Source organism: Eretmochelys imbricata, chromosome 2, assembly GCF_965152235.1.
Source record: "Eretmochelys imbricata isolate rEreImb1 chromosome 2, rEreImb1.hap1, whole genome shotgun sequence".
Lineage (NCBI taxonomy): Eukaryota > Metazoa > Chordata > Testudines > Cheloniidae > Eretmochelys > Eretmochelys imbricata.
Window position 1 is genome coordinate 162,556,389 of NC_135573.1, and position 26,312 is coordinate 162,582,700.

A 26,312-nucleotide genomic window follows, 5' to 3' on the forward strand; every position below is an offset into this window, starting at 1 on the left:
GCGAACTGCTGTGAAAATACTCTTAGTGAGTTAAATTAGCTACTGCATTAAATGCCTGCAAACTCCATATTGTCTAAAAATGCAAGTTTACTTAGTAGGTTATATTCAGTTTTAAAAACAAACTTTTAAACAAATTCTCCGACTGTAAGGATCCCAGGGCAGAATTTCACTTAAGGTTATTATGGGGATATTGACTGAAGGTCCCACTTTTCTTGTCACATTAGTCTTTTGATCTACAGGGATATATATTTTAACTAGGCCTGGTCTCCCATTTAAGTCCCTATTTTATGCCTACATAACTTGGTGCCACAGCCTACGTAACTTGAACTTTAGCAACTAGGCAATGATTTGAAACCAAAATTAGGCAGTTAGGGATACACACCCCGGCCCCACTCCAGGCACCCGGACTTCAGCCCCACTGCCAGAGCCTTGCCGCAACCCCGCTCTCAGCCCTGACTCCCCACCATGGCTCTGGCCCTGCTCCTGGCACCTGGCCACAACTCTACTGCTGGCCCTGGCTCCTGGCCCCACTCCCAACCCCGGTGCTTGGTTCCCCACTACAGCTCCCAAGGGGGCGCGGAACAGGTAAGGAGAGGGTGCAAACAAAAAAAGTTAGGGTCCACTGATCTTTGCTGTACAAAAAGAGAATTTATCCATGAAGAAATGCAAAGAATCCCCCAAATTAAAGGGTAATGCACAATTAAAGCCTTACCAACTCTGGACATTTTTCTTCCATTTTTTCTCCATTTTCATCTTCTCTTTTAATATTCTGATAACACCCACCTCAATATTGTCTTTCTAACTAGACGTACAGATATAGAGATTCACATCCAAAGAGAGAGACTGCAGTTTGATGGATCAGCAAAATGAAAAAAATAAATAAAATCCTTGCAACACTGAGATTTGCTCAGCTACCCCCAGGAAATTCAAATACCATACAACCACGGCTATTTCTATAAGGTACAAAGTATATTTTCAAAGTTTTAAACTAACCCTATTAACTGCAAATCCCCCACCAAAACCACCAGACTTGCACCGCTTCTGCCGTCCTCCATCCACATTGCATTGGAATCAACATACTGTTAGGATGTAGCTGGAAAACTCAACAATAGAACAGATGCTCTAGGATATTCAGTGAAAAAGAACAGAAAATCTTCCTTTTTGGATTATTTTTCAGCTATGTCCAACAAAGACCCTTTTCCTGCTCAGTGTTTACATCAGTGACCTATTCTTGAGTATATTGCATATCTATGGTATTTACCACACTGATGGCATTATTCCTTTGGAGTCCATTGAAGCTTTCCATTGACTACAGTGGGCTTTGAATCAGGCCCGTGCTGATTAAAAGTGACTCTGTTTCTGAACACGTCTGTTTCCAGTTAGTATAAAGGAACGTTATTTGAGTAACTTTAGGCCCAGTGGTTATTAACTGAGAATGAATAACCACTGCAGCTAAATAACCATCAGATGAAAAGTAAACAAAGAGAAAAGGCACTAGCTACTATTGTTTCAGGATGTTCTGGAGACAAAGCAGTGTTTAGTGTTCCATAGCATGGATCTTTGGAGGAGGATAACAAAAGAAAACCCATTTGCAAAGGTATTCATATACAATGCTCCTTTGTTGGGCACCAACCAATAGATAAAAGTGTCCCACCCTTTCGCAACGTAACAGTTTTACAAAAACTGTCCTTGGTTCATCTGTATTCTACGCAATAGACACACTTTTATCTGCTACTCATTTACTAAATATAGAAAGTGAAACTCTTTTGACTACTCATTCTTCTGGCAGCACCTTCTGCTTTGAAACTCAGTAGATTATTCTAAACTACCCAGAAAAGCAAACTCACAAACAGGAAGCTTTGGAGTGAAACAATAAATAAATCTTAAAAAAAAACCCAAAAACCAAAGTTTGTCACCATGAAATTAGTTCCAGAAAGCAAAGACTGGCATTAAACAACCTAATGATGTTAACGTGATTGTTGGACTTCCACTGGCTTCTGGAAAATTAAGTCCTGACATGGATGCTGGCATCCAATTCCATAGAAATCTCTCTGACTAAACACCTCTTAAACTCTTCCACCAAAAATAACTAAGTTAATGTTGGATGCTTATGCACTAGAAAGTCAGGAAATGTCCTGATTAGGGTTGGAGTTAATAGCAACACTACAATAAAAGAAGAAGAATAGTGCCTTCAGTTAAGGCTACAGTGGAATTGAGTTGGGATAAGAAACTTGGGCCAAATCATATCCTTTTTGCAGTTTAGGCTGACCACTCCCCAGAAGGAGGGTAAATCCCACTGCAAAGGGTATTAGGAGGCTGGTACATCGTGCTTGCATGTTGGAAGCATTCAGTGACACATGCTACCGCATTATATTGTTGTATTGCCATCACTTAACATGTTGTTCAAAGCCCATGGCACTGTCTCAGCTTCTCGAATTCCTATTCTGATGCATTTTAAATCCCTATATTCAACCAGAACTCTACAGTTGTACATTTTAAAACATCATATTAGATTTATATTACATTCATGGTTATCATGAAAACCCTTAAACCATTTCCTACAGTCATCCAAAAATAATAAATCAGAAAAAATATTATTCTCACATGACGTATACTTAATGTTTCTTCTCAACAGCCTCCTCATATTTTTGGATAGGGTTGGATACACTGTACTTGCAAGCCTATCTTTATCTCACTGCACATACAGAAAGCACATACTGGTTCCTGGAACTGAAAACAGCTGACAAAGTCTTGACATAATAATGGACTTCAAGCAGCCTGAAAGTCAGTCAGGACTTAAATTCAATTTCTAAAGAAAACACAGATATAGGAAAATGCTAAAACATGTCTGTTTTTTTTCTTTACTATATTTATAGAGGTAGGGATATATACAGAGAGAGAGAGAGAGAGAGAGAGAGAGAGAGAGAGACAGACAGACAGACAGACAGACACTGCAGTTTGATCCATCAGCAAAACATTAAAATCTCCAAAAATAAACTCTACTTTCAGATGTGCCTTATATGGCTCATAGCCCTATAAATACTTAATAACCAAGATTTTCATCCACACTTGCATACAGTGGTATTTTATTTAGTTAGTTTTTTTAACCTGTCTAGATGGTCACCTGTTGATAATAAGGCAACAGGGTTGGATACCAGTTTTCTCGGTTCAACCACTGAAAAGCAAGCTTCATATGCACATGCTGTGAACATCAATATTACGGGTCTGATCCAAACAAAGCCCACCTAAATCAATGGAAAAACTTTCATTTACTTCATTTTGCTTTGAATCAGGCCTATAACACATACAGTTTTCCCACATGAAAGTATAGAATTTGACCATTTTAACCCTCCTAAATCTGATGGCATTCGGATGTCCTTCTGGGAATACATAAATACATTATTATTTAGTTATTTTTGAAAAGCAGATGATGTGCATGGATGTGTTACTGCCACTCATTCAACCTGTGATTTCAAATGACATTCCAAGAAGGTGGAGGTACAGATAGCATGCTGTGAACTCGCAAAGATGAGGCCACATCATACAGACAATGCAAAATGCAAGCATTAGAAAGCTGACTTGCCTAATATTAATAGATTATTACTCTGAAACCTTAGCATTATTGTATGCAATTACTATGCTCAAGTAAGGAAGACTCACTGTAATCCTAGAGGGAAATCCATGTTTCTCACTAATTTATTTGGCAAATTTTCTTGGATATTTCCTATATCCGAAACGTTTACTCTCCGTAAAATCTCTAGAGATAGAGGGCCAGATTGTCAGCTAGTGTTTATTAGTGAAGCTCCATGCCAGTGGATGGTGCTCCACCAATGAACACCACCTGAGGATCAGATTTTTTTTCCCCACTGTATTTGTTTTCTTATTTTCTTTTCTATTTTTTCCTTAGTGTAGTTCTGGCTAATTGCTTCTGCATAACTTTTCCTCAGAGCTGTAAAGACAGGATCTTATTTAGTGTTCATGTATTATTTTTCTGTGAGCTTGCCTTGCTTCGCTGTGTATTATCTCAGAGCCTTCACAATAACATGTATAGTTATTATACCATTACTGTTGCAGAAACAGGCAGTTTGTTTTTAACACACTGTTGTCTGTACTGGTCCTGTCTTTGAGTCTCTTATTTAAAAGGATACTTTCAACTCAAATGTACTATTTTAAATAACGTAGATCTAGAATACCTAGCTCTTAAGCCAGCTTTCTGTCTATTTATGTATTTAATTTGTATTTGGCTCCTCAGTGTGTGGTTTGTTTTTCTGTTGAGGGTTTTATGAAAGGTAAATGAACCAGGCTGATAACTGTAAAGACTCTTATAAACAGCACCATGGAAGTATTTAAATGGAGCATCTGGCTAACATGCATTCTTCTTGAGTCTCCCTGTTTACCAAGAGGGGCTGCTGGTGGTGAAACCATCAGGGTTGTACAGGTCCTCTCATATGAACACTCTCCCACCTACCCCAGCCCCTGAGAAGGAGGCAAGGAGAAGCTGCAATTGGCTGGAACCCTTGTTTGGTGGCTAAAGAGGAGCAAAGACAAGCTGGAGTAACTGCCACTGCTTGCAACCTGGGCTTTCTTGTTAAATGAAAACCACTGCTGCTTCTGAGATAGGGCGATTTTTAAACTGTTGCTGTGAATGATATGGTTCTCTCCCCCACATACAGAGCTAAGAAGCCTTTCAAACTCAATAGGCCAAATTTTCAAAAACATCCTATAAAATTGTGTCTGCAGTTGCAGAAGTCTTTTAATAGGGCTTAGTAACATAGTCATAGGGATTGACAAAGGGAGGAGAGAAGAGAATGCGCCTAGTCATGTTTAAATTTTCCAGTTCTCCCAGTCAGTGATATGTCCATTTCACCTTTAACACGACCTGATCATAGAGTCATAGAAATGTAGGGAGAGAAGGGACCTTGAGAAGTCATCAAGTCCAGAGCCCTCTGCCGAGGAAGAACCAAGTAAGCCTAGACCATTCCTGACAGGTGTTTGTCCAAACTGTTTTAAAAAAACGCCAGTGATGGTGATTCCACAACCTCTCTTGGAAGCCTAGTCCAGAGCTTTTTCCTAATATTGAACCTGAATCTCCCTTGCTGCAGATTAAGCCCATTATGTCTTGTTCTACCTTCGGGGGCATGGAGAAAAACTCATCACCATCCTTTACATCTCTTTACATATTTCAAGATTGTTAACAGGTCCACCCTCAATCTTCTTTTCTCAAGACTAATCGTGCCCAGTTTTTTTAACCTTTCCTGACAGGTCAGGGTTTCTAAACCTTTTATCATTTTTGTTGCTCTCCTCTGGACTCTCTTCAATTTGTGCACATCTTTTCTAAAGTGTGGCACCCAGAACTGGACGCTGGACTCCAGCTGAGGCCTTAGCAGTGCTGACCAGCCTGGGATGATTACCTCCCATACTGTTAATACACCCAGAACGATAGTAGTCATTTTCACGACTGTATCACATTGTTGACTCATATTCAACTTGCAATCCACTGTTACCCCCAGATCTTTTTCAGCAGTACTACTGCCCACCCAGTTATTCCCCATTTTGTTGTTGTACATTTGATTTTTCCTTCCTGTGGAAAGCACTTTGCACTTGTCTTTATTGAATTTCACCTTGTTAAAATTGGTGTCATCTGCAAATTATATAAGCATTCTCTCTGCTCCATTATCCAAGTCATTAATGAAATTATTGAATAGTACCAGATCCACAACAGACCCCTATGAGATTCCCACTAGATACGCCCTCCCAGTTTGACAGGAAACCATTGATAACTACTATTTGAGTATGGTCTTTCTGCCAGTTGTACACTCTCTTTATAGTAAATTCATCTAGACCATATTTCTCTAGTTTGCTTAGGAGACTGTCATGTTGGACTGATGATGTATTTGCATGGAATCTATTCCACTGCTCTAAAAGTAACTCTCTTCCACAACATATAAAAACTCACTCACTGGGAGACCCAACTAATTATGAACAGCTAACCACTTCAAATTATTCAAACATGTTTGAATCCTTGATGTAGTAGGTTGGAGCAGATTTGTCAGTGAGATTCACTGCAGGAAACACAGCTTCTGCGTTCACTTACTGTACCTCTTAAGATGTAGTTCTGATAGTTCTGGTCTGCCTCAGCTCCCACTTTTATCAAGCAAGTCAGGCCTTCAGCCACAACAAACTCATGAACCAAATCCTTGTCATCCTGCCAAAAAAGACAAAGGGAGAGAAAACAGAGATACTATGTTACAAATCTCAAAGACAAGGAAACATTTTTTGTCACAATAATATGAACTAAAATATATGGGTTGTGGTTTTTACTTTCTATTCAAATGAAATGATATGAGCATACTCTTTTTCTATAAGTCAGAACTGGACCAAGAATTCTTCCATCAACCAAGCCACGTTTATACCGGATGTCAGGTTGACCACACTATGGCATTCAGGGTATGAATTTTTTCACAGCCCAGAGCAACGTAGCTTGGTCAATCTATTTTTAGGTGTAGATGAGGCCTTTTCATGATATGTCTACACTGCAATTAAACACCCACAGCTGACCCATGTCAGCTGACTTGGGCTGCAGGGTTGTAAAATTAAAGCGTAGACATCGGGGCTCGGTCTGGAGCCCAAACTCTAGGACCCTCCCCCCTCTTGGATTGCAATTTTACAGCCTGATAGCCCAAGCCCCACAAGCCCAAGCGAGCCACGCAAGCCCCTGGACACGACCATCCAAGGGTGTTCAACTGCAGTGTAGACAAACCCTAAGAAGCTGTGGCAATATCAGCAAGTATAGGCCACTTCAGTCTCTTGGCATTATTTCAACCTAAGTATTTAAAATATGGATATTTACTACACTGTAATATTTACTTTTATCATAGTATTTGTGATATTAATTAAACTTTAAGTGAGAAAATACAATGGTAAATTTAATGACCAAGGGTAGTTAATTCCCCCTACGTTCTTATGGAAAAGTCTCATAAAATTTCATGAAAAATGATTTTATGTTTACTATAGGGGTATTTTTAATAACCATCCTTTGGAATTTACTAGACAAGTACATCTCTTTTATGAAATTTTTCTACAGTACAAACTGAGTCAGGATTGCAGGATTTGACCCAAAGTTTTCAGTTGGTTGGTTGAATTTTTTACATAGGAATATAATGTAGAGAAATGAGGAAGCAACAGCATCCAGAAGAACCGTATGCACGAGGGTTAGATTTTTCCCCCTTAAAGTTTATATCCATTTCTAAGACTAATAGCACAGAAAGTTTTTCTCTTAAATAGTAGGAACTGAATAAAATCTATTCCAAATTGTAAAATTTTACATAATGCAAAAATCAGTGTCAAATACAGTGGCTGCCATTAAAAAGTCAACATTTACAGTTACCTCAGAGTAGGACTACATGACCTTAATATTTAAGTCCCTGGCACTTAAAAAGTCCTTCTACAATGCAAGGAAGAATCTTTTCTCACGGAAATCATCAGAATTCACTTTGCCGGGCAAGTATAATTTCAAATGACATAATTTTGCACACTTGATATTATTAGTTTCATATTCACCTTTAATATATAGTGATAAGATGACTAGGGAAAACTAGTAACTTCAGCATCACCGGTTTGTTTAATAATAATTAACTACATCTGTGTCATTCTGGTTAATAAAATACCAGTCCTGGACTTTGGTTAACAATTTGCCATTAGTTAAATTTGCTTGTGGTGATTTATGCAAGTCATTTCTTGGACCACCAGTCTCTTATGCAGCACAGTCTGGTGATTACAGTACTTCAGCTGCTGAAGAGAAGAGGGCAGTACAGGTATTTAGCACACGCATGCCAACAGAATAGAGAGAAACATTTACATAAAAGAAAAGGAAGCCATTTAAAAACATGCTTAAACTTACACACAGCTGCTGGACAGTTAATTAAGCAGCCATTGATGGGGTGACTAAATCAATTAACCAGATAAGCATTAATAAATTTAAAATATTACTGGATCTAGCTGCTTTGTGAATACAAATACTAATGTTGCCTGTGGATTACCAATACACCTAATGATTTGGTTTTACATAAACCTGTACATGTTTTCACAAAGAAATTGATGTCAATGGAGTGATGTTGCACTCCATATGCTTTATGAAAATATGCTTATGAATGTGAATATAATGTAACTGGAATATGCTTTATGCAAAAGGTCTCTTGTAGGGTATCATTACAAAGCTTAAAATCTACTGAGTGTGTTCATCCTATTTGTATGCATGTATCATTCTTGTATCTGAAGCTAGAAATATGAAGTATAACTCTGAGGTCCTATTGTAATTACACAAAGTGTGGGCCATTAATGGTGGTTTAGAATCCTGATGCTCCCACTGACTAGGACAATTGGCTGTAAATGGTTTATTTACCTGAAAGCCTTCCTGTGTACTTGTGGGCCAGCCCGTGGGTAATGAAGAATGACCATGTCACCTGATAATGAAATCCATCTTAAATCTGGTACTTTTCCATTTAGAAGGAGGGGTGGGGACCCAGAGAGATAAAAGATTCCCACCTTGTGCTAAAGCTATAAAAGGGGATGGAACAGAATAAAGGGGGCAGCCAGTCATGAGAAAACCCATGCTAACCACCTAAAATATCTACTGGAACTAACAAGGACTGTACCAGGGGAAAGGATTGGGCTCAGACCAGGAAGGAGTCTAGTCTGTGAAAGAAGCTTATTGGAACATTTCTGAGACTGAGATATTACCTGTAATCAGTTTCTTAATGTATTAGGCTTAGACTTGCATGTTTTTGCTTTATTTTGCTTGGTGACATACTTTGTTCTGTCTGTTATTACTTGAAACCACTTAAATCCTACTTTTTATACTTAATAAAATCACCTTGGTTTATTAGTGAACCCAGAGTAAGTGATTAATACCTAGGGGAACAAACAGCTGTGCAAATCTCGTCAGTGTTATAGAGGGCACACAATTTATGAGTTTACCCTGTATAAGCTTTAGACAGAGTAAAACAGATTTTTTCGAGATTTGGATCCCACTGGAAGCTGGGTTTCTGGGTGCTGGAGTCAGGTAACCTGGAGAGCTGTTTTCACTTAAAGTCTGCAGCTTTGGGGGCATGGCCTGGTTCTGTGTTGCAGCAGGCTAGTTTGTCTGGCTCAACAAGATAGGGTTCTGGAAGTCCAGGTTGGCAGGGAAAATGGGCTCAGAGATAATTTCAGCACATCAGGTGACAGTCCCAAGGGGATCCCTGTGACTGGACCTCTCACAAATGGTAACTGCCATCTTTCAAATACTGTAGCGCTAAAGGGAATAGGTCCAGACTCCACAATTATAATAAATACACAGGACCCTCGCTAGAACGCGGGATTTGGGATCCATGCGTGGTACCGCGTTAACACAGAGACCATGTTATAGCGGGGACTGCGTTAAAATGAATTCCAGTTAAAGTAATTAAATTTGGGAGCCATGGCCGTGACCGCATTATATGCGAATTCGCGCTATATAGTTCTAGTGAGGGTCCAGTGTACATAGATTTGTTGGAGATTATTTCTTATTTGTCATAGAATTGATGGCACTCACTGAGTTAGAAAACTGCAAAGTCACCTAAAGAATAAAGTGTTTGTCTTTTATGTTGACAATACACTTATTAGACTCTGAATTTTATACATTTGCTAGAGTTAAATAATTTTAATAATTTCTTGGAACATGTATATTTTCAAGCCATAAAGCATTCTGAGGGAAATTTATGCAACGGCAAATCTTGAGTCAGCTGAAAATGGTGGGGAAGGATTTGATTATTGAGTAATGCAGGAAGAGGTGAAAGATGTCAACCAAAATATTTTACCCCCAGCTAAGAATTATTTATCCTATTGAAAAGCATAAAAAGGAGAAGCCAACTCAAGTCAAGCTCATCCTTTAGTTCCCTCCATAAACCCATGGTAAATAAATAAAACAGATTAGGATATATGCATTAGACTTTGGTTTAGAACTCCACTTTTCTATAGATTTATATTTTTTCTTAAACATTAATGAAACACTGGTAAATATATTGTTTTAAGATTCACAATCCCTAGAAACCATCATATGGAGTCCTCAATTTAAACTATTAAATTGTAGTGCAAATAGCAGATACGATGAAGGGGACATAAACTTGCTCTATTTTTTTTAAACTATTTTCTTGATGTTCAAAGTTTTATAATGTGATTCTACCTTTGTGTTCAGCTCCATGGTAATGATTGTATCAATAATATAGAAAGGGATCAGACAAAAAGCGGGACCACAGAGTACACAGAGAAGTCTGTTTGGTAATATTGCATATATTTATTATAGTGTGACTCCCCTTGTTGAATAAAACAGGCTAGATTTTGGCTGAGATGCACACGTACAGGCTTGTCATCAGCTCCACTGGAGTCAATGGAATTAAGACAATTTTCACCAGCTGAGGATCTGGCTCTGACACTTTGGGCCAGATCACGGCCCATGGTAAACACACTTTGTGTCTCTCCAAAAGCACAAAAGGGAATTAAAGCTGCCCTACCTGGGCAACTGAGGATTTTCTGGTGTGGGGGAATCCTTGGCTGACACAGAGTCAATATAGCAGGCCCTATATCACCTACCGCAAGGCCCCTGACATAGAGGGGATGTCCAGGTATGCTGGGAGGCCTGTGGCCAAAGCATGCTGAGCTCTGGCAATCCTTGGCTAGTGAAATGCCCTTGGAATCTATTACAAGTTGGCACAACTAAGAGGATTGAGCTCTTCAATTCTAAGTCAATCTATCTCATGCTAATTTGTGTAAAACCTGTTGTCAAAATTTGCATTTTAAGGTGAAGTTCCAAAACTAACATTTTGCAGCAGCCATTACACCGTAAAAATACCCTGTCATAATCCATACATTTTTCAGTTGACTGAAAAAATGATACAAGACAAAATGCATTCTAGACCTAAATACATATCTAGTCGGCTAAGTAAAAGTGGCTCAAATATCAGAAGTGCTCATGTAGTAGCATTAACTGTAGGCACCAAAGTTTAAAAATTCTGGTCTGTGTGTATTATTTTTTGTGTAATACCAATCTCACAAACAGCCAAATGTGCCAGTCTGTACAGAACAATTACAGAACAACTATACAGATGGTAAGGATCTAAACTAAATTGAAAAGGGCTACATTTTGCTCACTGTAGTCACATCTTGTCCCATTGATTTCACATGAACAGTCCCATTAAACTTACTTGCTTGAGTAAGGAGAAAAGGATTCAGGCAACATAAAATAAAAATGTCGATCTAAAGCTGCCATTTTGCCCTCAATTCACTTCATAATGCCCATCGCACTCTGTGGTCTCAAGTCAGTGAATGATCTTCTGTACTAATGCAACAGAAGTATAAAACTTGGAACCAATGTGCCAAATTCCTCCTAGGTCTAACTCCAGTGAAGCCAACAGAGTTACATTAGTGATGAAAATGATCCAATGAGACAAAGTGAAGCTGGAACACCATCATGTGGACACATATCATTTGCACTACAATTTATTTTGCAAAGTCACACACAAATTTTATAATACTAGTTGTCTCAGCAACCAAAAGTCTGCTAGTTGCCTCCCAATACATCCAAAAGACATGATCCCTGCCCCCAAGTAGCTTACAAACAATTTTATGTTCTGTGTTTGTAGAGCACCTAGTACAATGGAGTCCTGGTCTAGGTTTGGGCTCCTAGGCAATACCACATCACAAATAAACAATAAGTAAGACATAAATAGGGTGTGACATTGGCAGACCAGCCAACCTTTGTATGACCCATAACAACTTAACAAGAGGCATTTGCATCAAGACAATTCACATGTATGTGAATTTCAAAGAGAGGTACTAGACTAGCAATCATCAACTCATTCATTTCTAGTAATAGAAGTCAAGGGTAGACGCTAAGTGTATTTATCTGATTACCAATATCTTGTTAGAAGTTTAACAATGTAACCAAATGAACTGATAGATGCTAATTCCATTTCATGTCTTAATTGCCTTAATTATGTATGTGACTGTGTCCCAATTAATCTTGAGATCAAAGATGTAAGATACTGCAGGAAACTAATAATATTATCTACATTGTCTTCAGCTTAACTATCTTAACTTATAATGAAGGACTGGTTAATTACCTCATGTGAATGAGTGTAACTAGTTTACCTGTGTATGTATAGGAAACAGAAGATTAGTTTCAAAGCAACAGTCCACTGGCAATCTGCATTGCCTATTTTGCTTCGAGGGAAGGCCCTGCTGTGACAATTTCTATGAGAAGCCTGCTAGAAGAGCTATAAAAGAGAAGCCTCAGGCCTGATCCTGCCATCTCAGCTCTGCTTAAACTTTAACAGGGAAAGTATATGACATTCAATGGAAGTCTCCACGTAGTCGCCTGGATTATCCTGGAAATCTCAAGGAAAAACCTCTAACAGACTCTACACCCGAATTGCCTATTGGATTATAACCCACTGAACTGATTCCAGAGAGACTTTTACAAGCCAGCAGATATACATTGCTTCTATGATTCTGATCTATGAAAATTAAAAGTAATTTGTATGTATACTGACCTTGTAACCATTTATAACTCTCTTCTTTCTTTTTCCTCTTAATTAATAAATCTTAGATTTAGTTACTAAGGATTAGTTGTAACCGTGTATTTGGGTAAGATCTGAAATATTCATTGACCTGGGGAATAATGTGTGATCCTTTGGGACTGGAAAAACTTGATTTATGGTGAACAGGGTTTTAATGACCTTACACTGTACTAGACTTGGCTGTCTAGATAAGAGCCAAAGGCTGGAATGCCTGAAGTGGACTGTGTTTGGCTTCTTGATAACCAGTGTGGTATTACAGAAGCTCTCGTTACTGGTTTGGTGAATTTAATTATAGAATAAACCACTAGTTTTGGGAACTGTCTGTCCTATTCCTTGCAGTCTGCCCTGAGTGTGGCATTCTCAGTGTGGCCCAGCCAGGCACCACGGTCCCATAGGGGAGTTACAAGAAAGGAGGGAGGAAAAGACTAGGGTGAAATCAGTACGACTACATTGTTGACCAGAGGAGGCTAGTGCAATGCATGATGTAGTACAGGAGGTTTTTGTTTAAATAAGTGAAATAAATTTCTTAACCAGAAGGCCAGCCGTCCTTTCAAACAGGCCTACTAGATTGTTTGAAAGACTCTGTACTGTTGTGACAAAGAAAAGAGAATGTACATAACTAATTTCCTCTCTCCTGGTTTCTCTAATAAAAAAGCACAGAATAATTCAACTCATATACGTACACACACAGCCATGTCATTTATACTCAAAGGAAATGATTTGAGTAGTCTCTTGGTCTTCCAGCATTCTGAAAATGGTTTTCCATAAAGTTATAAAGAGACTGAAAAAAGTAGTAATAAGCCCTAGAACTCATCTATTAAGCTTTATGTAAGTTTATCCATGCTTAAGATGAGATAAATCTGCTCAATCCATTCTGATTCACTAGAGGGTGAATCTCATTCACAGGTTCTAGCAAGGAAATTATTTTAGTTGCCAAAATCAGTGGTTAAACAAATCTTTGTGGTATTTCAACATACTGTAAGAATATGGGGACTAAGCCCCAGAGGAAAAAAATACCAGAAAAAAAGAAATTATCTAGGATTTTGAAAAGTTACCCAAAATTATCCATGTAAGAGTAGGTTTACCAAAGGCGTAAAAAAGAGACTTCTTCAAAATAATTTTTCCAGCATTCTTTTTAACAAATGTTTATTGCTTTTATTCAACTTAATAAAAATATCATTAGAATCTAAGCACTAATTTAGAGACCACTGATATCCAAGGAACTCAGCAACCAAATATGTATTGTCAGTAGGAATTACAATTGAAGTCAGTAAAATTGGCTGGTAACTATTTTTTTCAGCATACGTTGCTTTTCTTTTAGAAATATTTTATGGGCACCTTTCTAGAAATCTTGATAAGAGATTGAGCCTTTCCTGAACAGTTTTCAGTGTCCTTGGGTTGACAGACAAAATGATCCATTCTGGATTGTTTAAGGACAAAATAGCCCAACTGGAAATATTGAAAAGTAGAATAACTGTGTTCCAGTGTTTCTAGAATATCTTTAACATTAAAAGACCTAACATGTCAATTTTGGAAGACCTCTAAGATCCAAAAGATACCAAAAAAGTCTGATCCAAAGCCAATAGGAGTCTTTCTTTTGATGTCAGGGAGCTTTAGCTCAGGCTCTTCAGGCGCAAAAAAAAAAATAAAAGATTGTCAAAGGCAAAATATAGAATTTAGGTGCCCATCTACAACGACTTTCATTAGGAGATGGGTACCTAATTGCCCTTTACACCTTTTTAGGGCAAGTAGACACTAGAAGTGCTACAATGGCACAGCTGCACCAATGCAGCTGTGACACTGTAGCACGTCTGGTAAAGACATTCTATGCTGAGGGAAGAGAGCTCTCCTATCAGCTTAATAAAATCACCTATGTCAGTGGGAGAGCTGTCCACATCGGCACTTAGGTTGGTGCAACTTGTGTCGCGTAGGGAGGTGGCTTATTTGCACCCAGGAGTGACATAAGTTATACCAATATCAGTGGTAATGTGTACAAGTCCTTAGAAATCTCCCTCCAAATCTTTATTGGAATGGATGCATAGTTATTTTATGTCTGTACTTCTACCAGAATATTATTCACAAACAAAAAACCTGACAATATCCTTTTAATTCTCAATGTGATATGCAGTATGTATTATAGTTAGTTATCATTGCTTTTTCTTTTTTAAATGAAATCAAGAAAGCCGATTTATTTAATGTTATCAAAAGGGCTGAGGTAGTAAACTGTTACCCTGTAGATTCATCCTTGACTGAACTGAGATATATTGCATTAGGACTGCAGAGGAAATGAAGGGGATGTGGAAACTTTAACCAGACTACTTTGAAAACCACTGAATAAACACACCAAAACTGAATTTTAAAAGGCTCTTAAGGTACTCCTCCTTTCACCAATAAAAGGAGAAAAGAAGGTGTAATGAAGCAGAGTATAAACACATCATACTGTAGACAAAAATTTGCACTCTGTACATTGTCTATTCCATCATGTATATATGATGTAGGGAAAGAAGCAAACATCTGGAATGTGCAAAGAAAGATGAAAGGAATCCAAATCCACATATCCTAAACTGAAAGGAAAATATTTACATCGTCTCTGTACTAGGGTAATCTTTTCAAACCCATTAACTCACTGTCTTGCCAAGTTAGGTGACCTCAAGAGTAAAGGCTATTCTAGCAATGGCAAGTGGTTCACCATTTCCTGAAAAAGATAATTCATTCTATAGATTATTCGAGCAGCACCAATGAAAGACAAGTAGTTGTGGCATGTGTATGATAACAACTAACAGGGGCAGAAGAAGGTTTGTTATTTGGTAGGGAAATGGAACTCTCCAGTAATATTGCTAAGATTTATGACCCCTTAATCAGCAGGCATTAAAGCACTGATGAGAAAAGAAGCAAAATACAGCCAAATCTCCATAAGCTTCCTTCTAAGCTCCTACAACCATAAAGATTGTGAAGTAACACAAAGACCAGCTACTTAAGAACTTTACAAAAAGATACTGGTGGCCCTGTCAGCTAAATATATTTTAAACACCCATTGATAAGTTTGGAACAGATAAAACCCTAACAAAAGCAAGCAAATCAGCAGCAAAACCAGGAACAATTATGTTGTTATAATTATATTGCTTTTCAATTTTACACTACTTTATTCCAATAAGCCATCAAACAGAACCCTGAATATATTTAAACTATTTAAAGTTTGCTTGTTAAGTGAGAGGCTGGGAAATGTAATATATAAATATTTAGAAACAAACTGTTATACTTAAACCTTTCCAAAGCCTGCTATTTCCATGGACCACGTGTTTTAAAAGTTCTTCCCCTCAGTGTTATTTGTTATTTTATTTCTGTCATAGGAACATATTCTCCTAACAGGAAAAGATTTTTCAGAAAATTATCTCCCAGAAAAACAGAATGCAATAAACTTTAAAAAAAAAAAATCAGTTCTAACACCACTGCAAACAGCTGTATTCTAAGCATTTGGGGATTTTGGATTAGTTACTTGCTAATCACATTCGGATGGCCACATATTTGTGTTTTACATGTCTGATACGTATATATATGCGCCTAGGGATTTTCACTAAAAGAGCAACTCATTTTTATGCCTTTTTTCTAAGACATTTCCATATCCCTCTAGGAAACCTGAGGATTCCCATATTTATTCCTACTCCATACATCTTGCCCCCGCCACTTTACAAAGCTGCATGTCACAGCCACTCTGATACTAGCTTGTTTAAACCAGGAACCTGGGTGCTGTCAGCTTGTCCTCCTCTCGTGAGGTATCACTGAATAAGCAGGCAGGCGCAGTCTGTACCAGCCAACTTTCTAATTGCAAACATAGAACACATTGCATTCTGGAACTGATAAAGGCATGGGTAGCTGTGGTGATGACCACATCTGAAAGAAAACCATGGAACTTCCTTGCCAAGAACAGATGGAAAAAAATCACTTTTGAAAACTGTTTACAAGACAGGAGTCCTCTGTGTGGCACAAACCTGACCTGGCCAGATGTGTCCTCCATTGAAAGAGACGTGTCACTCTTCCCCCCCTCCCCCCCCCCCTCCGCAAAGCCTCCACATGGTTCTAGTTAGGAGCAGACAAGGGCTAGGAATTAAACCTGAGTTTACTGTGGTTAGGGTTCCGTGTTTGTCACAGAGACTGCGGAAGTCACGGATTCCATGACTATCTGTGACCTCCGTGACTTCTGCATGTGGCTTACCCCAGGGCTGCCCAAGCAGCTGGCTCTGGTGCCAGCTTCTTAGGTGGCCCCAGGGACAGCCACTCCAGCCGCTGCTGGAGCGACTCTGCCACCAGCCACTCAGGCGCCCCTCAGCCAGCCGCTGCTGGAGCAGCCCCAGGCCAGCCGCATCAGTTGCTGCTTGGGCAACCTGGGGCAGCTGGCCCCAGGAACTACCTGAGCAGTGGTCTCAGGGGTGGCCAGAACAGCTGTGTTCGGTGGCCCCTGGGCGGCCAGAACAGCTGGTGCTCAGTGGCCCCCAGCAGCTGGAGCCGCTGGCCTCGGCTCCTCCCCCACCAGCAGTATCCCCGCCCAGGACGCCCCCCAGCAGTGACCGCCTCCAAGATTTAGTCAGGGGTATTTATAGTATAAGTCATGGACAGATCACAGGCCATGAATTTTTGTTGATTGCCCATGACGTGTCCATGACTTTTACTAAAAATACCTGTGACTAAATTGTAACCTTAACTATGGTTTCTGTCATACAGAATAAAATCTTTATGTCTGAATATGCATTCTTGTGTCTTAATGTCACACTAATTCCCATTGCTACATTGCAAGATATCACATTGTCTCGCAAATTTGTCATGCAATGTTTTACAATGTGAGAAAGTTAAATCCTACCTGAAACAATTCAGGGACTAAGGGCAGACTCACTGACATTGAACCGACAACAGTTCAACAACTTTTAGTGAGAATCAGTTAATGCAGAGCCCTACAATTAGTGGTGTTGCTAACTCAGAATTTTACGCAGAACTCTATGGCAATTTCTACTTCTAAAGCGGGAGGACTGAAGGAATCATTGTTCTCGCTTGTGCTTATTAATTAATGGTACTTTTGCAACTGCCCCTCACACTCTGCTGCGGTAGTGAAGCTGTTCATTGAAGTGTGAATTGCACAGTCTGAAGCAGGGGCCACTAGGCACTGCTGCAGTAGAAAATAATAAATAATGATAATACTAACAACAAATGGGTCCTTAAAGTGTGAATCTACTCTGAAAAGTTATTCCATAAAATAGTATTGTGTGGTCTCAGGTTTATTATTCCTCAGTTACTTTCAAATCAAATATTATCAGCTTAGAAGTAAAAGGATGTGTTTTTTCTAACTGCCTGCCCTGCAAACTCAACCTAGGATCAGAAAGTTGAGCTGGGTTTAGGAGGATTAGGATTTTCTCATTTGGTGATATAAACTAGCTTGAAGGGAGCTAGAGATGAGTGGAGAGGGAAGGGGAAGAAAAAGCACAGCAAGTGGTATAATGTAAATTAAGGCTTTGTTAGGATAAACTATCTCAGTGAAGAAAAGAACACAAGGAATGTATTTGCCCTCTATCCTTTTTTTATTCTTCAGCGTGAGAATACCATACTGGAATAAAATGAGAAACCATATTCCAAAACAACTGCGAAGACTCCTCTACTGGCATGCAAATGAGGAAGAATGGAAGGATCCAGTCTTTTAAAAAAGATAATATAGGGCAAGACTCTTTGGCCTGCTCTGCCCCGATTTTGCATTTCTGGTGGCACAAAGGGAGCAGAAGCAGCCAGGTCTCCCTTTCCGAGGATTCCTCTGGCTTTGGCAGCCCCAGTGCTTGCAGAGCCATCATAGCTGGCTCCTACAGGTCTATTTCCTTGAAGACCCCAGTGTAGTAGGCATGTTAGGGTGTGGACAGATCGCACTGCACTTTAGCTATCCATAGTTGGTGTATAGCCCCTATGTGGTCCAGAGGCAGCTAGCATAGGTAATGATAGCCTATGGTTTTTTTTTAATCTATGTCAGAGTCTCTGCAGAACCAGCAACCAATTCCTTTTTGTCCCTCCTCTCAGTTGCACAGCTAGGAATCTGGCCCATATATCACAGAAATGTCTGCACAGGCATGATTATTTGTAATTACCTATATCTGCTCCCAAAGTACTTTGTGTGTTAAATCCAATGAAGTTACTGACAAAATTATCCCTGTCAACTTTCCTACCATAGTGTCGAAACAAAAGAACATGCTGTGTTCAGTTCTGTGTCACATATCGCAGACCGAAATTCCAGCTAAATCCCAAAGTCCAGTTTTTTTAATTGTATAAGCAACAAGTTGTGGGGTTTTTTATATATGAAGTTGAGCTTCCAATGATAGCTTAGTTTAGAAAAAAATCCCATTTTGGCACGCACACTGTGCCAATGTGATCAGGAAGTGTTTGAGGGAGTATAAATATGGACTGTCACAATATATTTTATAGTCACTTTCCCATACTTTAAATTACAGTTCTGTTTTCTGGACTATAAAATTATTAGTGTAATTAAAATATTAAATCACAAATCCAGAAGGGCCTACTACTATATACTCCTGTAATTCAATCATCACTGTTTGCTTCAGTATATTTTAGGTTGCTTCCTGGGCCGTATCAGCTATAACAAATGCACCTTGAAGAAAGATGGAAATCAAGAAAGTTTTAAAGTTCAATGAGATGCCTCATACTGTCCTGCTGGTTGAATATAAATTATGTAAGGAGCACCAAATATAGGACTCTGTATAGAGACCACCTGTTGTTCTTAACTAAACCACTGATTATAGGATTCAAACCCTGTCTTACATTATTATTTTAACCTCTGGTTTGCATTGAGGTGGATAATTCCATTTAAAACACAAACGAAAAACAGAGCACAGAACCAGATATGAACAGTTTTTCCACACAGTCCTGAAGAACCTAAGTTCATATTTTTTCAATTCTGAACATTATATGGCATTGGTGACAAAATACTCCTAGATGAGAATACTGGGGACATTCCGGTAGTGTTTTTCACTGTAGTTTTCTACTTGTGTTTGTACATGCATTCCTTAACATAGTCCCATGGAGCTGCCCTATTTATTTTGTGAGACTGTCATCAATTTGCTCATTGCCCAAGAGCTTTGCAGACAAACTGAGCCCTTCATGAGGGAGATGGTTGATTGTATCTTTCCAGAGAGATAAAACTGGAAATTGAAGGAAATAGCGTGCTTATGTATATAATTGAGAACTAAACTGTGACTGCTCCAGTACCGGGTCTCTCAATATATATCAATACATGTAATAGAAAAGGAGTACTTGTGGCACCTTAGAGACTAACAAATTTATTTGAGCATAAGCTTTCGTGAGCTACAGCTCACTTCATCGGATGCATTCAGTGGAAAATACAGTGGGGAGATTTATATACATAGAGAACATGAAACAATGCTTAAGGTGAGCTATTACCAGCAGGAGAGCGGGGGTGGAAAAACCTTTTGTAGTGATAATCAAGGTGGGCCATTTCCAGCAGTTGACAAGAACATCTGAGGAACAGTGGTGGTGGGAGGAGAATAGTTTTACTTTGTGTAATGATCCATCCACTCCCAGTCTTTATTCAAGCCTAAGTTAATTGCATCCAGTTTGCAAATTAATTCCAATTCAGCAGTCTCTCATTGGAGTCTGTTTTTGAAGTATTTTGTTGAAGAATTGCAACTTTTAGGTCTGTAATCGAGTGACCAGAGAGATTGAAGTGTTCTCCAACTGGTTTTTGAATGTTATAATTCTTGACGTCCGATTTGTGTCCATTTATTCTTTTATTCTTTTATTCTGGTATATTTTTGATATTAAAATACTCTCTGGGAGCCCTTTTCATAAGCCCCCAACAGAATTAACATTTTCAAAAATTAAAACATTTAACATTGGTTTTTGAGTTGAAATGCTGATGCAACCGTCAATGTTTTCTTTTCTTCGGGATCTTAAATATCACGTCAATATAGTGTCATCGATCTATTCAACAGAATTGGCCTGGCTACGTAGAGACTGTCCGCTTTGACCAATGTACATGGCAGAGGGACATTGCTGGCACATGATGGCATATATCACATTGGTAGATGCGCAGGTGAACGAGCCTCTGATAGTGTGGCTGATATGATTAGGCCTTATGATGGTGTCCTCTGAATAGATATGTGGACACAGTTGGCAACGGGCATTGTTGCAAGGATAGGTTCCTGGGTTAGTGGTTCTGGTGTGTGGTTGCTGGTGAATATTTGCTTCAGGTTGGGGGGCTGTCTGTAAGCAAGGACTGGCCTGTTTCCCAAGATCTGTGAGAGTGATGGGTCGTCCTTCAGAATAGGTTGTAGATCCTTGAGGATGCGTTGGAGAGGTTTTAGTTGGGGGCTGAAGGTGATGGCTAGTGGCGTTCTGTTATTTTCTTTGTTGGGCCTGTCCTGTAGTAGGTGACTTCTGGGTACTCTTCTGGCTCTTGTTAATCTGTTTCTTCACTTCAGCAGGTGGGTACTGTAGTTGTAAGAACGCTTGATAGAGATCTTGTAGATGTTTGTCTCTGTCTGAGGGGTTGGAGCAAATGCGGTTGTATCGTAGAGCTTGGCTCTAGACAATGGATTGTGTGGTGTGGTCTGGATGAAAGCTGGAGGCATGTAGGTAGGAATAGCAGTCAGTAGGTTTCCGGTATAGGGTGGTGTTTATGTGACCATCACTAATTAGCACCATAGTGTCCAGGAAGTGGATCTCTTGTGTGGACTGGTCCAGGCTGAGGTTGATGGTGGGATGGAAATTGTTGAAATCATGGTGGAATTCATCAAGGGCTTCTTTTCCATGGGTCCAGATGATGATGATGTCATCAGTGTAGCGCACGTAGAGCAGGGGCATTAGGGGACGAGAGCTAAGGAAGCGTTGTTCTAAGTCAGCCATAAAAATGGTGGCATACTGTGGGGCCATGTGCGTACCCATAGCAGTGCTGCTGATTTGAAGGTATACATTGTCCCCAAATGTGAAATAGTTATGGCTGAGGACAAAGTCACAAAGTTCAGCCACCAGGTTTGCCGTGACATTATCGGGGATACTGTTCCTGACAGCTTGAATAGAGACTGGGAATGGATGGGTTATTACACAAAGTAAAAATATTTCCCCCCGAACTGTTCCTCAGACGTTCTTGTCAACTGCTGGAAATGGCCCACCTTGATTATCACTACAAAAGGTTCTCTCCCTCCCCCCCACTCTCCTGCTGGTAATAGCTCACCTTAAGTGATCACTCTGGTTACAGTGTGTATGGTAACACCCATTGTTTCATGTTCTCTATGTATATAAATCTCCCCACTGTATTTTCCACTGAATGCATCCGATGAAGTGAGCTGTAGCTCACAAAAGCTTATGCTCAAATAAATTTGTTAGTCTCTAAGGTGCCACAAGTACTCCTTTTCTTTTGCGAATACAGACTAACACGGCTGCTACTCTGAAACCTGTCATTACGTGTAATGACATCTAGGAGATTGAAGGTAATTCCTTAGCAATTCTACATACAGGCTGTGGGAGAGTTTCCCAAAAGAAATGGTGGAAGCCCCATTGCACTCTTACTTATAGAGAAGAGATGAATAAAAGAATACATACATATGAAATAATGAGTGGCTTAGAGAAGGTATAGTTGTTGCTCCTATTGACCATTTCCCATAGTACAGGAACAAAAAGACAATCAATGAACTTGAAAGGTCACCATTTCAGAACTATATACAAATACTCAACCTATGGAGCTCATTGCCATAAAGTATCATTTAAGGCCAAATGTTACAAAGGATTCGAGAAGGATGAGATATTTATATGCATAATGGGAACATACACAGGTTAGACAGAAAATTTAAGGAATATAAACCTTCCTGCTTCACTACATAAGCCAATCTCTAACAGAAATGGCTAAGAAGGAACTTTGCCTACAGACAGTTTAGTTTATAATTGTCCACTGTTGTGTTTCTTGCATTTTCCTCTGAAGCATCTGATTATGATCATTATTATAAACAGGATGTGGGATTAGACAGACCACTGGTCAGCTCCATTATGGCAGTTTCTATGTTTATATGTTATCTGGACAAAATACTCAAGAATATACTGGAAAGAACAAGCACGTAGGGAAGTGGACAAGATGACCTAGCTCTGACTACAATGATTCTATAATAAAGTGAAACATTATAAATAATTGAAAGGCAGCCAATTTAGAAACAGGCTTAATCTTGTTTTACCTGTCAACTAATGGTTGCTTTAGAGATGGAGTAGTAAAAATGCCTCATAACTATGAGTCAAAAGCTGTGTCCCACATTCCCCAGGCCCGTAGGTCCTTAAAAACAGCACAATACTATGCTGCTGCTATGCAAAAGCAGAGAGGCCAGGCAGTGTGGGGGGGGGAATCATGATGTGGAACTTTGCTGTCCCTCTCTCAGCAGCACTGTGGAAGAGTGAATTGGGGATCCAGTGGGAATGGATGCGGGTGGGAAAGGCAACTCTCTAGATCCACTGACCTAAACACATTAGAGACAGCATACAGGGCCCAGCAGCTATGACATAGCCTAATGGAGAATAGTAGGGGCAGCAGAGAAGCTTCAAGGTGACTTTTTATCAATCCACTGGCTTGGAAGACGAAGCTTCCTTTCCTCCAAACTCTCTTAGACCCCAGATCCAAGTATTCCCCATCCACAGATGTTTTCTGCATTCAGGGCTCTGGCCCCTCTTGGCCAGCCATCTGGCGGGGTGAAGAAGAGCAGACCCTAGAGGTGGGGCCGTCTGCTGGAAGTAGACACTTCCCATATTTCAGTCAGGGAACACGGGGGAGTGGCGGAATCAATAGGATGTGTGTATGGGGTAGGAGAGTGAGGTGTACCTAGACACAGGTGATCTAATCAGACTCTGTTTTCAGCTTTGACTCATGATATCCTTTTCTTTCTGCTGTCTCGCTGTTGCTTCAATCACCCACCTTTCACCACAATTCCTCCCCTGCTAGCCTCACTTCCCCTACCCTCTATGTTCCTCTCCCAGCTTGTCTTCCCTCCCAACTACCTCCTCACATTTCCTGACTCTTCCTGCTTCATCTCCCTGTCCAATTACATCCTCCACCCTCCCTCTTGCTCCAACCTATTAAATATACATATATGTAAAAATGGGACAATAACATGATAAACACCAATCATCACCTGACGACTTGCTTATTACGTTACATCCTTCTTCCCTATTCTTTGTCTGTTTTGTCTAGTTAGACTGATTTTCCTGGCAGGGACCACCTATTCTTGCATGTTCATACAGTTCCTAGAGCACTTAGCACAATGGGGCCCTTAGCCTGACCATTCCCTTTAGGAATTGTTGGAATAGAAGTTTAACAAATAATGAGATCTTCCCTACTTCAGGTATCATAAAATGTTTAGAATCTTAAGGAAAACATCTAATTTATTGCTACACCTTATATATCTCTAAGGCCAAGTATAAGTGATAAACAAAGTCAGTAGTTTGACCTGCTATAAATAAATCTATGTGAGCCATTAATAACGTTCTACACTCACATCTCGTGGAAGTTGAAGGACAAGAATGGCCAGGATGGTCTCTCAAAAGAAAAGAAAATACTAAACAAATGTTGACTTGTGACATATTTCACTTCCCCTACACACCATCGCATTACCAGTGCAAAAAGACTACTGAACAATACAACACAGAACAGCATTTTGTCTTGTTTATATATGTATATGTTTATGTATATGTTTATATTTAAGACATTCCCAACAACCACTGCAGGTCAATGGGTACATTTTTAGAGCAGGTAAACAACTTATAATGGGAGTTGCACTCCTAGCTCCCTGTGGATTATGCAGAAAACTTACCCTTAAAGTATCAATGTCCTAGCACAACATTGCAATGAGTCAATTGGCTAGTTATCAAACAGCAAACGCCAGCAAATTTCTTTTCCAGTCTTATAAGCATCTCCAGAGTATTTCTGTTGCCAGCTAGTAGAACAGTCTGACATTAATGTATTAAAAGACTAGATCATTTCTTGCCAAGTTGAAGACATTTCAAATATACACCAAACTATTGCTGGTTATGTATTTCCATCTTGGCATGAATAAGTGGGCATCAAAATTTGCTGAAAAGTGAAACATTTTATTTACAGCCATTAATCCCCCATATCTGGTTTCCCACCCCAGGACAGCACGTGAACAGAAGCCTGTTTCAGGGACTAAATTTCAAACTGCATCACAGAAATATCATCAAAGCAAAAATGTAAAAATTGTTGGTGTCGGATGCTGAAAAAAATGTAGACCAAATACTATTCTTGCTAATTTGCATATTCCCCTCACCCCCAAAGTATGGTGTTTTGGTTATTTTAAACTGTTAGTAAATATGTAATTCTACATCATATTTTGGGTAAATGTGGTGATTTCAATATTAATCACCAAAATACTGGGAAAAATAAAGATTTTAATGTAAAAGTTATGTCCCAGAAAGTTGATAAAAGCTCACAAAATATTTAACATCCTGGAAGGGTTTTGCAGTTCTACCATAAAGAGGATTGACTGACATTTGGTACTCAGCCTATCAGGGGCACTGGGAAATAATGTAGCCCCAAAACTTTGATCTGAGATCTTTTGGTTCTATTGCTCATTTATCTGAACTTTAAAAAAATATTTAAAACTTTGAAGAAAAGACATTCCTCCATTAAATTATTCTCTGAGTGGTCTCTGGAAAGGAGGCACAAGGATCTGCCAGACATTCAAACTGCTAAAATCACCAAACATCACTCATGCATCTGTCCCTATATCCACCCAATATCACAGAGAAAAGTCTATAGGATGGTAAATTATAGATAAGACTCATATCTTTCCTCATTAATATTGCAGTGATTGCTTAGAGGACAGCAGACAGAGGAAGAGAAGAAGCAAGGTCAGTCATCCTATACACAGGGTACACACAACATAACCGGTATATCTTCAGGTTTAATTTAGGGTAAAACAACAGTTCTGCCAATTAAAAGAAATTGTCCTTCCCTATTTATGGAGAATATATGTGCCTTCTGTAAGACATGCAAAAGTGTTGAGATTTTAAATATATATGAATTTGCTAAACAAGGATGATACCCACAAATGATAATCTTCTCTCCTTTATTTTTTCAAAAATCCAGTGCTCTTCTGTTTGCTGAGGATGGTGCCACAGTTGGAAATTTAGGCTCAAATGCAAGTCCTATTTAAGTCAATGACACAATTCCCATTTACTTAATTGCAGTTGGATCAAACCGTTAGAAAAAGAGCACACTAAATGTTTACAGGGATTTTAAATTTAATAATCTAATAAGTGAACTCTCAAGGGTTGCCTAGACTAGGAAAAGAAGTTGAGACTATGTTAGGGTTATCTTGGGGTTACCTTTTCCTTAGTACAAACATGTTAACATCTTGCACCTCAATTTAGCTGGTCAAGAACAGTGCTGGAGTGAGCTTAAACCAGCTAGATCAAGGTACAAGTGTTAACCTGAGTCTGCACTAAAAATAGGGTCAACCTTAGGTCAAAGGTAGCTAAAATGTGTTAGCTAGCCCCAACCTAACCTCAACTACTTACACCTATTCTAGACAAATCTTTAATGTGATGTTACTACAGGTTTTGCATACCAGACTTCCTCCTAATTTGGTGTTGTGTATGAATTCTTATGTATGCCATTGCTTAAGACATTTAAACAAAACTAGACAAAATAATAGAAAG

The 26,312-nt window shown here is 39.2% G+C and overlaps 1 protein-coding gene across 2 annotated transcripts in view; it reads right to left on the reverse strand.

The window, feature by feature from the left end:
- FHOD3 (formin homology 2 domain containing 3) overlaps positions 1-26,312 on the reverse strand; it is a 614,532-nt gene that overhangs the window by 283,477 nt on the left and 304,743 nt on the right. For both annotated transcript variants that reach the window (XM_077810937.1, XM_077810936.1), the window contains exon 5: positions 6,100-6,205. In XM_077810937.1, the coding sequence (XP_077667063.1) occupies positions 6,100-6,205 (106 nt within the window). The remainder of the gene's footprint in view (positions 1-6,099; positions 6,206-26,312) is intronic.